Source organism: Protopterus annectens, chromosome 5.part0, assembly GCF_019279795.1.
Source record: "Protopterus annectens isolate FY-2018-M chromosome 5.part0, PAN1.0, whole genome shotgun sequence".
Lineage (NCBI taxonomy): Eukaryota > Metazoa > Chordata > Ceratodontiformes > Protopteridae > Protopterus > Protopterus annectens.
Genome location: NC_056735.1, coordinates 1111603040 through 1111617792, shown reverse-complemented (window position 1 = coordinate 1111617792; position 14753 = coordinate 1111603040). Strand labels below are relative to the sequence as shown.

Here is a 14753-nt window from a genome sequence, read left to right as displayed (position 1 = left end):
CGACATGTGCAAGTACTACTAAAGTGCAAGACGATTCAGGCCAGATTTGTACTAAAAACATTGGGTCTTATGGCGGCAGCGATCATTCTAGTCCCCCTGGCTCATTTTTACATGCGGATCCTTCAGTGGATGCTTTTTACCCAATGGTCCTTTCAACAGCTCTCAATGTCACCTAGAATAATGATCACTCAAACATGCAAAGACCACCTGGCTTGGTGGATGTTCTCCCCTACAGTTCTCCAGGGCAGACCATTTGTTCTTCCTTCTCCTGTTGCCACGGTGACCACGGATGCCTCCCTGATCGGGGGGGGGGGCATTTTCAGGGCAGGACTGTCCAGGGCACTTGGCAACCCCTAGAATACCACCTGCATATAAATGTCTTGGAGATGAGAGCGGTACTTTTAGCGTTGCAAGCTCTTCAGGACTCTCTACCTATCGGGACTATTGCAATTCAAACAGGCAATATGTCTGTAGTGTGGTACATCAACAAGCAGGGCAGAACCAGATCCTACCCCTTATGTCGAGAAGCAATCAGACTCTGGCAATGGGCGATCTCTTCCCAATGGTTTCTGATAGCAACGCACATCCCCGGGAAGACCAACGTCATAGCAGACAGGCTGAGTAGAGCCATTCTCGTGCCTCACGAGTGGTCTCTCAATCAGTCAGTAGTGGACAAGATTTTCCGCAGATGGGGTCAACCTTGCTGCCACCTTTTCGCAACCCCTCTCAACAGCAAGTGCAAAGACTTCTTCACTCTATTCCCTCTCCCCGGCCATTCCCCCAGAGACACTCTAGTCCACGATTGGCCCCGGGGTCTTCTGTATGCATTCCCTCCTTTTCCCTTAATTACCAAACTGATTCAGAAAGCAACCGCTTTGGGTTCCAGGGTGATCCTCATTGCCCCTTTCTGGCCTCGACAAATTTGGTTCCCGTTCCTGCATCATCATCTGTTGGAGCAGCCCTGGAGTCTGGACCCAGTGCCGGACCTGTTGGTCCATCAGTCGGGCGGGCTGCACCAATCCCTTCTGTCTCTCAACCTCACAGCTTGGTTGCTCCACTTCCAACCTTAGCCAGGCTTCCACAGATTTCTCAGCCAGTACGTGAAATCATCCTTTCTTCGCATAAATCTACTACAAGCAAAACCTATGCTAGTAAGTGGAAACGTTTCTCCTGCTGGGCAGAGACCAGGAATATAGATCCTTTTACAGCCCCTGTCCACACTGTTCTCGATTTTTTGGCAGAACTTTTTTCGAGCAGGTTCCTCGTCTGCCACCATTAGGGTCCAATTGGCTGCTATCGCTAATTTCCACGCTGGCCTGTCAGAAACCAGCATCATGTCCCACAAACTTTGTAAGGCCTTTCTTAAAGGGACTGTTTTACTTAGGCCCCCGGTTAGAGATCCACCGCCTCCGTGGGATTTAAACCTGATATTAACTTCCTTGATTCTCCCTCCCTTTGAACCTGCGGCCTCCTGTTCTTTAAAATTACTCTCCTAGAAGACTCTCTTCTTAGTAGCTATCACCTCAGCTAGAAGAGTGTCTGAACTTCAAGCCCTCTGCATTCGTCCTCCCTATCTTGTTTTTCACAATGATAGAGTCTCACTTAGAATGAACCCTTCCTTTTTACCCAAGGTCCCTTCTGAGACAAACCTGCATCAGGCTATTGAGCTTCCTGTCTTTTTTCCTAACTATTCAAACAGAGCTGAACAAAAGCTGCACTTTTTGGATGTTCACAGGCAGTTACGTTTTTATTTGGATAGGACAAAACAAATTAGGAAGTCAGACCAACTCTTCCTGTCTTATGCTGAGGGCAAGCAGGGCTTGCCAGTTTCTAAAGTATCTTTATCCAGATGGCTGGCTTCAATCATATCCTTCATTTACCAATTAAGACACAAAGAATTCCCTGTAAAACCAAAAGCTCATTCCACCAGAGCATTAGCCATGTTGGTAGCTTTTCAAGCAAGGCTCCCAATGGAATCTATTTGTGCTGCAGCCACATGGGCCACTCCTCATACCTTTATTTCTCATTACAAGTTGGATATGGCCTCCAGGAATCGGGCTGAGTTTGGTTCTACTGTGCTCAAGAGTCGTTCCAATGAGCCACCCAGGACTAAGGTGCTAGGGACGCTGTCCCATCCAGCAAGAATGAAGGCGAGATTGACAACTTAACATTAAGAAGTTATGTACCTACCATAACGTTCCATGTTAGTTGTCATCTTCCTGCTTTCTTTCTTGCATCCCACCCGCCATCCCCCTAGCCTGGACAGACTGAGAAGAATCCTTCTAAGGCTGTATTCCTCTACTGGACTATTCCTAGGTTATGTTCCCCTCTGTTACCACTGTAGATAATCCTTATAGTTGGCACAGGTGTCTCCATGGTGTTAGCTACCAAACGAGATCTGGGTATTGGACGCCTAGCATTATGGGATATATGGAGGGCCTCGAGCTGGTAAATAGCGAGCTTTGGTATAAGCCGAGTCGGAGCCGAGGATTGGCTCCGAACCCATCCAGCAAGAAAGAAGGTGAGAAGAAGACAACTAACATGGAACGTTATGGTAGGTACATAACTTCTTATTTCTTCACAAAGTTGGATTCAGAAATTTCCCTGAGTCAGTCTATCTTGTCACCTCCTGATTTTCTTTATAGCAATAGAAATCAGGGGAGTGGGGGCTCAGCGCCCTGTGTATGTGCTCTGTCAAGTCAGGTGTTTACTTGGCTGGATGCAAGATGCATGTTCATGGGTTGCTACCAGGCAGTAAACCAGTTAAGCCTTTGGCCAATGTAATCCCAGAGGTACACCCAACTAGTTACTCTACCTGTCCTTAAGGAATGGGGAGTGGTGACTTAGGTTTGGGGTCAGTTTGTGGCTTCCCATCCATTTGTCTTTGAGTTGAAGATAATGAGGGATGTACTTTGCTTTACAGAATGTAGTTTGCTTCAGAGGTGGAGAATTCTTAGGGAGAGAGATTTGCCCTATGAATAAGTCCATTTAATAACAATAAGCAACTTAGATTTAGTTCTATTTATCTTGTATTTTTGTTATTGTCAGTTTTATCAATATGTAGCAGATCAAGCAAGACAGTTTTGTAGACCAAGTATAGATCATCTTGTAGGAGATAGAAAAGATACTCTGGGAAACTTAGTATTATCTTTTTTTAAGAGAAGAACTGATTTATTTGTTTTCTTTGGCTAATGTTTGCAAAGGTACACGCCAAAGGGTGCATTGTGTTCTAGTATTGTCTTTATAAGGGGCTGGCCAAAGGTAATGATAACCTCTTTTGATGAGAAGGAAATGCCTGTTTGGGTGATGTAGAAGGCCAGAAGGAGGTGACTATTTTGGGTGATGTAGAAGGCTTGCCTAATGACAGAGAGAGAGGACATGTGGTAGTTAGAAAAAGAGTTCACTTTCAACAAATGTGCCTATGCCTCTAATGACAGTATTTTTTTAAGAGTGGTGTTACATGGTAGGTGTTTTCCAAAACTGTATAATGTTGCTTTGTTTGGCATTCAACTTTAGACTGTGATTCTGACAAAATGTGTTGGTCCATTCTAGGACCTCGTGGAGGATCTAAGTGTCTTTTGGAGAGTTATTGATGGGGGCCAAACTTGTAGAAAACTGAAAGCTTGGTTATTCAGTTGTGTCTAATGTCGGATTCGATGTTAGAGAAAGAAATGTCAGGTAAAGTTGTGCCCAAAATAGAGCCATGGGCTACACCACTGGAGACAAGCCTTTTGGAGGATAGTGCATCACTAACTCTAATACACTAGTAACTGTCATTGAACCAAATGACAATCCATTGGATTACATAGGGGTTTATATGGAGTGTGGATGACAGAGTAGGATATAGTGCCAAAGCTAAATCAAGGTATGCTGAATGCTCAGATTCACCCTCATTTAATGCTTCTGTGAATGTTTCAAAGAAATCCGCTAGATTTAACAGGTATGATTTACATTTTACAAATCCAAATTGGTGTGGGTCTGTAGATTGTAGGTTCTTAATGCCTCTGCTTATGAGGTCCATACGGATGTGTACCATCACCTTGCAGGTGATGCTAGTCAAACTGATAGGCCCATAGTTGTTAGGGTTTCTAGTGGGGCCTTCCTTGTACAAGGAAATTACTGTCACTGTTCTCCAGACTTCTGCATATCTAGTGGAGAGACTGTGGTTGGAAAGTTTAAAAAGGAAGGCTGGTAGTGGTATTTAATGTAGACCAGGAAACAGACCTGTATGTTATCAGAATCCACAAAGCTGGTAACTATAATACCTTTAGTATCAATTTAGACATACTTAGTTAGAGGCGGTAAGTACAAGGTACTTTGCACTGGGAATCTTGGACTTTGAGGTGACAGAAGGTAGAAGTTGGAGCTTGATTTATCCACAAGGATTTTGGGTGCATCCGCAAGGTTTGAGTGGGTGATGCTGTTAATGAGCTTGATGCAATACCGGGTATTATTTCTGAGATTGTTTTTATAATTAAAGAATGTCTTGTGTTTTTCCTATGCTGATGTAGCAATTTTTAGTTTATAATTAGCTATGCAAGATTTGATCTTGCTCCTGATTTTGCTAACAGCTTTGAGATTGATTTTAATGCACATTAGTTTTTGTTGTGTTGTTTAGGGCTGTGAGTTTTTCCTTTTATTGTATAGTTTGAGTTCCACCAGAGAGGAATTGTTTCTAAATTTGGTGGTGTATTTGTGGAGAATTGGAACATGGGCCTCTTTGCAAAAACTGAAATGGGAGTATAGAATTTGGATATATGCTGAGGTATTTGGTACTGGGTTATCAAGGGGTATGGGAATGTTGAATCGTCTCATTAAGTGCAAGGATCTAAAGATGGTTGAGTTGGTTGTTGGCCTGTACTGAGTTTGTATGGTGAACAATATAGCATTAGGAATCTGAATTGACCAGTGAGGGAATGGCAATAAGTGAGGAGCAGGCAAGGAGAAGTATTTGTTAGGACAAGGTTATATGTTGGTGCCCATGTCGATGGAGGGTACTGTTTGTTCTACATAATTTGCAGTGATAAAGTCAATGAATCATTGCAGTGTAATTGGGCCAGTTTATAGACAGTGGTTAGAATCCCCTAGAAAGATGATCTGGGTGATGGCCTTTTCTGTGCATATTTACTGTTAAATTGCATTTTTCTGTTTAATTTCATTAAAGCAAAAAAAATTGTTTGCTCGTTTCCCGCCTTTTCCTATACTAGAATAGTCCAGATCCCAGACGACTTTATTTTGTGTTTCTGAGTTGTCCAGACCTTGTGGTAGAGGGAAGTCTTTCTGCTTATCAGTGGGAGTGGTAAGCATTGAACAGCCTATCTGTCGCAAGAGGAGTGGTTTCCAGCTCTGAAATTGTACCTTATTGGCCGTTTTGGGCTGATTTCTATCCCTTTCAACTTTCTGAGTTAAAAACCTGTGTATGCGCATCGCTGCTTAGCTAGGGTTAAAGTATTCCTGGCACCATAAAGTCTGCTCTTCAATTTTTCCCTTAAAACTAGCCAGTTTCTTAGTTTTAGCACTTGAATCTGCTTCTTCATGCTCAGCACTTGTTCAGAACTTGTTGTAAGCACTAAATAAGTTACAAATTACTACAACACTCAACCTTCCTTATTTGCCTAGAGGAAAGCAGTTTCTGTACTTACTTTCCTCACTTGTCTAGGGGAAAATAGTTTTTTAGTACCTATTCAGACATGTCCAAGGGTCAGCTCCCGGTGTTTTCTCCTGTCTACCTGATGAATATGGGCATCTTGGGGCAATGTAGCAGTTGCTTCATGTACACAGACAACCCTCTCCTCCTACCACCCAACACTACAACCTGTTAGAGATGCACTTATCCAACCCCACTGGAGGCAAAGCTCTCTCCAACCAAGACTGGACTTGACAGTCAAGAGGAGAAGGTAAACACTTGCAAAGTAGAAACACAAGCAACCTCCACTCCCCCCCCCCCAAACACAACCCAAATGGCACATAGCCCACAAACTCAGTGTGCTACTCAACCACAGCTCATAAGGCAAAACAAAACACACTAGTCATAGATGACTCTATAGTCAGGCACACTGATGTCCCACTCACCAGGCTAAAAAAGGAGAAGGTTAGTGTCAGCTGCGTGTCGGGTGCCAGGATCCGCCACATAACCCACGCACTGATGTTACTCCTCAACAAGTACAAATATGACTCTGTCATTGTCCATGTTGGTGTGAATGACCTGAGACATACCTCCCTGGACTACATGAAAAGAGACATGGAGAGCTCCCTGATGTTGTAACCCAGGCAGGTATGACCCTAGCCCTAAGTAGCATCCTGCCATCGCCCAGAATGATACCACAGTACAAGGACAAAATTATTGACTTTAACACTTGGATAAGGTTCTGGTGTCATTCTAAGGGGATCCAGTATCTGTCTGCCTGGGACGACATGGTCGACAGACCACAATGTTTTGCCAGAGATGGCCTGCACCTGTCGCCCCTGGGATTATGGATACTGGTTAACGCTCTTGCCACCCCTTTAGTGCCTTTTTTAGGCAAGGTTCAAATGACAAATTCAGCACTGCAACAAGTACAGGCAAGCAAAAACTGAAGGTAATGCTACTCAGTGCTAGAAGTCTAAACCTCAAAATGCACTCACTCGAGGCACTCCTTAAAATGGAGAACATCAATATCTGTGCAGTGACTGAGACCTGGTTGAAGGCTCCAAAGAGCACCCCTGCATTACCAGGCTATAATTCATACCACACCTTTCTGCCATCTAAGCTGGACCGGAACACTAAAGGCGGAGGTGTGTCCATATTCATTAAGGATATCCACACCTCCAGGCTAGTTGCTCAGCATAATACATCCGAGATTATCCAAGTGCAACTGACTCTGGACAAAGCTGCAATCCAAATTGTAGCTTGCTACAGATCCCCCACCATGCCCCAGGATTCCCACTCCTCTTTTCTTGATATACTGGAAAACATTAGGGTTCAACCAAACACCCTAATAATGGGCAATTTCAATACCTCACCATTAACTACTCGTGTACCAACTCCTTCGCTCAGTGCTTTCTGGAATTCATAAATTCCAATGCCTTGGATCAACTTATCCACACCCCCACCAGGGTCAAAAATATCCTAGACCTAGTCATTACCAACATGAGCAACCAGTGTTCCACACCTGAGGTCAACTCCTCGTTGGTCAGATTGACCATAAGCTAATCATCCTAGATATCCTCATCCCGCACCCACCCCCCATTAAGGAAACCACCATAAAAAATTTCTCCAAAGCCAACTTCATGCTTCTTAAGACAGAAGTGGCAAACTTCATGACACCCATGCAGATGGACAATTCAGTTACGACTGCTGAATCCTACATAAATGCACTCTATAAGCACTTACAGGAGTGCATGGATCATGCTATCTGTAATGGAACCAAGATGTTATCCTCCAAAAAAAGGAAGCCAATCTGATGGTCCCGTGCCATAAACAAATTCTACAACAGAAGGAAGAAACTGTTGCAAAAGAGAGTAAAATCCCATGAGTGGAGGAGCTCCCTGGTCAGCCTCAGTAAGTAGCTGAGATCCCTCATAAAATTCTCCAGTGCTAGTTACGAGTCCCTGTAATCACAGCTACACAGATAAAAACTGCACTCTCTAAAGCCAAGAACACAGCATCCATGGGACTGGACAACATCCCAGGCTGCGTTTTACATGAATTTCAGAACGAACTGGCTCCCCACCTAAGCACCATGTTCAATCATATCCTCCTTTCAGGCTTTGTGCCCACTGAATGGTGCACAGCAACGGTTATCCCACTCCACAAAGGGGGAGCCACCATGGACCCTGGGAACTATTGCCCTATTAGCCTGATGAGCCTAGTCTGCAAGGCCATGGAACTTATAAACAAAGACATTGGTAATCCCCCAACTCTGTACCCCACCCAGTTCAGGTTTGTAAAAGGCAGGTCACATCTCCTAAACTTGATTGATTTCTTTGAAGCAGTCACCAAAGCCATAGACAAGGGTAAGGTGGTTCACACAGTCTATCTTGACCTCGCCAAGGCTTTCAACATCATCCCCCCGTTCTGGAATTATAGATAAACTCACTAAACTAGGTATAAATCCCTACGTCAAGATGGGTTGCCAACTGGCTCACTGACACACCCACACTGTAAAAGTTGTGGACTCCAAATCCAACTTCAAACCAGTGACAGATGGAGTACTACAGGGTTCAGTCCTGGGTCCTCTCCTGTTTGGTATCTACTTCTCTGAAGTACAGGCTAACACAGAAGGACTCTGGCTAATGAAGTTCACAGATGACTGCAAACTAGGAGCCATAATTGAGTCACTAAAAGATGTAGACTTCATACAGAAGGGCCTCACTGAGACAGATACCTGGTGTCAGAGCCAAAAAGTGCATTGTCACCCCCTTTGGTAAAAACTTTGTACCCATGAGCTACCACATAGGCGGCAGTCTACTTAACACCGAAAGTGTGATAAGAGACCTTGGGTCCCAGGTGGACAGTAGTCTCTCCTTTGATAATCACATCACCACAGTGGTCAGGAAATCCTTCTGTGTGGCACACCTCATCACAAAAGGGTTCTCATCCAGGAAAAAAGAGGTCATTGTTCCCCTCAACTTGTCACCCATTAGACCCATTATAGAGTACAGCGCCCCTTTTGGAATGTACCTCATAAGACAATTACAACAGCTGGAAAGGCCACAGACGTACCTCACAAAGAGTATTACCGGCCTCAAACAGGTGACCTATACTGACCGTCTCAAAAATATCCAGCTTTACTCCGTGGCATATCACCTACTCCGAGGTGATCCCTGCCTAACATACAAAGCTATGTCAAACCCAGAGCTGTTGGACATGCTCCACGTAAAGAAATCCCAATCCCTCCGAGCAACACGCTCTAGAGACCTAAACCTTGTCACCACAATAAACAGGATATGCTGGATGGATAGATTCCTGTCCTAGAGACTTCCCATACTCTGGAACAAGCTACCCATCAATATCAAACAAAGCTCCTCATTATTACTCTTTAAGAAAAATCTTGATGAGTGGATGGAAAATAGGAAATTCACCCTGGGGATCACTTCTGTGGCTCTGCTCGACAGGGGCACAGGTAAACAATTTTCTTGGGTGGCGAAAGCCAGGGAACCTTGTTGGCTAGGCTTACTTAGGCCCTTGGGCTGATTACCTAGTACCTACCTATGAACTTATGATGTTTGAGTTAATGGAGAAAGACTCTATTCTTTATTTTACTTTATTTCATACATCATTTAACTGGACAAGATCAACAGATACATGTGCCATTTTTAAGGGTGACCCAGAAGCACCTTGTGGTGAAATGACTTATTCAGAGTCACAGTGCAGGCAAATGGAGGTGGAATGACTTCAGTCCTATACCCTTGACTACTGGAAGCAGCTTGTTAACAGTCCAGAGCCTTAATCGTCAATACTAACTACTAGACATTAAGATATGATTTTTGATTTACAAGTTTCACAGGGAATGCTGTAGGTGGCCAGGATATATGAGATGTTCATTAAGATATGAAGGAGTTCAGAGTCTTTCTCCTGGCAAGTTAGTCAAAAAGTGATGATGTTTTGGATAAAGACAGATGTTCCACATTGTTACTGCTGTCTTTATTTGTAGGCCTAAATGAGTGGTGCGCAGTGAAGCCGGATAAGTTGAGAGAGTTGTCACTGTTCTAGAACTAGGTTTCCGTGAAAGTACAAATATCCACATTTTCCAGAGATAGGAAGGGCTGGATGGAGAGAATTTTCTTTACTAAACTACTAGTGTTGAACAGTGTTGCACTGATATTTGCCAGACTGATATTTTTATTTACAAGGTTAGTGCTTGACTAGATTAAGATTGCCTGAAAATAAGTACTACAGAGGTAGTAAAATTCTTAGCCAGTATGAAAAACTTATGATAAAGTAGGTGCAGCACATCCTTGACGTAACAGGCTGATACACATTGGGCCCCTTCAGAATGACACCAGTATCTAATCCAATTTTGAAAGCCACTCCAGCTTTCCTCATATTATGATATAATATGGCAGGCTGCTGGTCGAGACTATTTATTTATTTAACATTTGTTGACTGGGATAGTACAACTGGCCTATAGCCCTTTTTCAGTGGAGGCCCGGGGAGAAAAGCTACACAGTACAAACCTAAAATACAGTTACATGATAAAGTAATGAATAATACAATAGGTATAGTAAAATATCAATTAACAGTATTAGTAAGTCAAAAGATACTTTTGTACATTGCGTATTTCCAGCCTTAAAGACATACTCAAGAGGTCCATCATGTCCTTTTTCAAGTAGTCTAAGGAGATAAATCTCAAGTCATCTATATCTACATTGACAATGGCAATTAATTTTCATACTTTGAGTGACAGGACTTGAATGCCTTGGTAATATGGCAGATACTAGCACCTGAGAGGCAGCTGACTATTACCCAGTCTTTATTCAGCCTTCTGAGTGGTGCAGTGGTGTGTCAAACTGTCACCCGTAGCAAGAACATCGCCTTGGTGAGTGGACTGCTTTTATAGCCTGAATGGCTTGACCCTCTTGTCTGTGGCAATGGTTGAAGAAGCTGTATGTGGTATGGAATGAGTGTCAGTGAGTTGTTGAGGTTTTGTTTCAATGCACACATCTACAGTGCTGCGCTAAGAAGGTTTTTGTGGATTTTTAAGTGTCTCAGCATAGGAAGGCTTTTCTGTTTGTCTTGCAGTGTATTGATATGATGTTAGTATGTTTAGTGATAACCAATATGTGTGAGCTTTTTGCCTGTTTCAATAACAGTGTAACACTTTTCACATTTGGATTCATTCTGTGGTAATGGCAAGTGATTGTGCACTGCCTCAGGGTGCCTAGTGCTGGAGGACAGGCAGCAGAAGGTGCAAAGAAAAGCTGTAAACCTATGTTTGATCCACAGATGCTATGTGGAGTACATTATTCAGTGCTCTGGAATTTGGTGATACTTGGTCTGTGTGGGAGGAAGGGAGGGAGGCAGGGAGAGAGGAGCTGTATGACAAAGGGTTACTGAACTAGTACAAATAGTGCAAAAACTGTGCTGTACAGTACAATATAGCATGATGCTGTTGTATGATATATAGAAGAACAGTAAAAGCAGTTAAAAGACAATGTAAAAGATTGCAATTTTGTATGATATATAGAAGAATAGTGAAAACAGTTAAAAGGAAGTCTAAAAGATTGCAACTTCTGTACAGTGTAGCACAGTGCAATAAAATGATCCTTACAATACACTGCTACTCATTTTAACTCAATACAATATGACCAAGTACAGTTCAGTATAGTATAGCACAGAACAGTACAATATTATAAGTATTAACTGAGTAGCAGGCATGGATGTTCCAACATAGTAAGCTAACAGTACTTGAGGTGTCCACAGTATGAGCGTTCCTGTGCAGCAGGTAGAAATGTTAATGTGGTTATCAGTGCAGTTCCAGTTGTTAGTGTATGACTGGGTAGCAAGCACAGATGTTACATCACCATCCAAATGCCATAGATATAGCTGTCTCCAAGACTTCGCATGGTGTTTAATAAAGACAATATGACAAGATTGTACAAAGTAGATACTAGAATACAAAAAAAAACGTTATAAAACACATTACCACAGCCATGAGTGCCACAAGACAGTACTGAATGTGTGTACATTAAGCTCAGATGCTACAATAAATATACAGTGCATAAAACTAGAAGTAATATAGTAACGTTTGCAATGTAATATGGCAGGGCAGCCGCAGCAGTTATACAATATAGTAGGACAGAATGATACTATCACAGTAAGGATGCACTATATTAGGATAAAAAACAGTCAGGCACAGTAAGGATGTAGAATTGCTACACAGTAATTAATCAGCCATAGCTGAGAAATACACAGTAGAAAGTAGCAACTGCCAAAGGTAAATCCAGCTGACAGAAAGTGCTGCAAACTGCTACCATACATACCCAGTTGCATTTTATCACTAATGTGGTAATTTAGGGAAAATGGTTCAGAGAAATAAGACAGTTACCAATATGTGTTTTTGCTACTGCCATATGCGTTGTGGTGCTATATTGTGTATTTTGCAAACCTACTACTGTTTTTTTTTTTGCTTCCAATTTCAGTAGCAGAGTTCAGAACAGGTTGGTCATGTCACAGACCAGCCCAGTAGAGCACTGGAATCAAAGTAGACCCCAAGAGCACACAGCCCATTAAAGTTTGCACTGCTGTGTAACAAGTAATAGCAGTACAAGCCAGAAAAAACAGCATCATAGCCCTTTCTGTCTCTAGGGGGAGTCAGTGAGACCAGATCCAGGCACAAAACTGGAACAGCACAAAACCGAGTACACTATGTTGTGTAAGAAAAGTGCAGAAAAGGCTACTTTCCAGATGACATTGGGACTGTTTTTTTGCAGTTGAATCCAGTAGCAGAGTTCAGGTCAGGTTGTTTGTGTCTTAGACTAGCATAGTAAAGCAGAGAAATCAACAAAAGAAAGGCACAAGAGCACACAGGCTAGTAACCAGCAGAAGCCCTTCCTATTAACAGGGGAGCCAGTTAAGACCATTTTCAGATTTAATGAAAATAGGCCAGTTATTCATCTCCTTTGATGCACAGAGTGAGCGGCTTGCAGTTACCAAGTAGATACTTTCCCAACTGCACTGGATATGAGAGAGCTAATCAGCTGATAGCACTCAACCTGATGAATGACTGATTCCAGTGATTGCTTCAAGTATGCTGTGAGGAAAGGATGTAGTTGCCAGCACTGCTAGCTGGAATTTTGTAAATTGTCATTTATGAATATCAAACTAATTTTTACAAGATGCTTCTGTTACAAATGTATTAGAACTGTATGTCATATGTATATGAAACTGATTTGTACAAACGTTTGTGTCGAAAAGGTATTTGTAAAGTATCTACAGTGTGCCCTACTGCAGAGAACAGAAATATACATGCACTGTTGTAACTGTTTAAATGTTAATGTTTTAACAGAGGAAACTGGAGGGTTAACCTCAGTCCAGCAAACTTTTGCAAAATATCTGAAATTAAATCACTTTATAGACTAGGCCATAAAGACGCTGTCTCACAGGTTTCAAGGCAGCCAGAGACACAAAGTCTGTACTAGAAAGCTTTCTGTATTGTATTTGGGGTGAACTAATTATTACTCTGAAAGTGTGGAGGAAATCGATTATTTTATGACTTCCAGTACCTGCCAAAGATGTGAGCAAAAGCCCTTGTTTGTGTATTTTTTACATGTAAGTGCTAAATACTGCCAGCTGCCAGCAATGGGGGTTTGCATGAGAACTAAAGTCAGATGACCAGAAATGACGTCATTCTGCAAGCTATTCCTGCAGTAATATTTTATATATTATTTTTAAAAGTCTCTTCATGACAGACGTAGCATTTTGTATTCTGTCTTGTGCCTGATAACAAGAAAGACCATTCACCACATCATCTATCTTACTGGATGTGAAACAGTTAAGTAAGTTATTAGGGTATAGTAACTCTCTTAGATATAGTAAGGAATATAGTGAACGTGCACTTGATGCAGAGAGCTGCATCTGGAAATACTGTGTGTGTAACTTGTCTTTCTCCAAATGTATGTCACCCACTGGTGCCAGTGGTGAGGATTGAGGCTCCTTGATTACTGGTGGGGTGTCACAGTGATTGCTTAAATTATAATACAGTTAAAAATTTTCTATTGGAATGGTTTGTTAACACATGAAGCTTCTAGAAAAAAAGCTTCATGCACATAGATGCAAGGCCAATGAAAGTGTGTGTGATTATATTGCTCTGTTAAGCACTTATTTTCATAGGCAGGTTGAGTGGCTGTCAGGCCACCACTTTTGAAAAGCTGGCAGACCTTTTGATGAGAGAACAAGCCCTTAGCACTTTGCTTGAGGACATGACAATCTGGTTGGCATTTAGAGAATTAAACACCGCAGATGAGTTGGGGGAAAAAGGAGACATACCTAGCAAGCAGGACGTCACTGCACAAGAAAGGGATACCCAGTGCTGCGCATGGGTAGAAGGGAGCTCATGGAGGGCAGCCTATACCGCCCTAACAGAGTCCGGCAATAACGAGGAAGCCACTAGTTCAGGTACATGACCAGGATCAAGGGTTAAATGTTGGAAATGTAACCAATGGAGCTATGATAGTCACATCGCCACAGTAGTCAGGAAGTCCTTCTACGTGGCACACCTCATCATAAAAGGGTTCTCATACAGGAAAAAAGAGTCATTGTTCCCCTATGCTCATCACTCATTAGACCCATTATAGAGTACAATGCCCCTTTTGGAATGTACCTCACAAGACGTATGCAGCAACTGGAAAGGCCACAGAAGTACCTCACAAAGAGGATTACTGGCCTCAAACAAATGCCCTACACTGACCGCCTCAAAAAACTCCAGCTTTACTCCGTAGCATATCTACTCCGAGGTGATCTCTGCCTAACATATAAAGCTATGTCAAACCCAGAACTGCTGGACATGCTACACCTAAAGAAATCCCAATCCCTCCGAGCTACACGCGCTAGGGACCTAAACCTTGTCACCACAATAAACAGGACACACTGGAGGGATAGATTCCTGTCCCAGAGACTTCCTATACTCTGGAACAAGCTACCCATCTATGTCAAGCAAAGTTCTTCATTAGCACTCTTCAAGAAAAATCTTGATGAATGGATGGGAAATAGGAATTACACCCCGGGGATCACTTCTGTGCCTCTGCTGGACAGTGGCACAGGAAAATAACTT

General features: G+C 42.6%; 1 protein-coding gene across 1 annotated transcript in view; it reads left to right on the top strand.

The window, feature by feature from the left end:
* The window catches only part of LOC122802327 (mitochondrial intermediate peptidase), a 2150265-nt gene that overhangs the window by 2119490 nt on the left and 16022 nt on the right, over positions 1-14753 (top strand). Inside the window, exon 17 of the mRNA XM_044071968.1 lies at positions 3810-3940. Within this exon, the coding sequence (XP_043927903.1) occupies positions 3810-3940 (131 nt within the window). The remainder of the gene's footprint in view (positions 1-3809; positions 3941-14753) is intronic.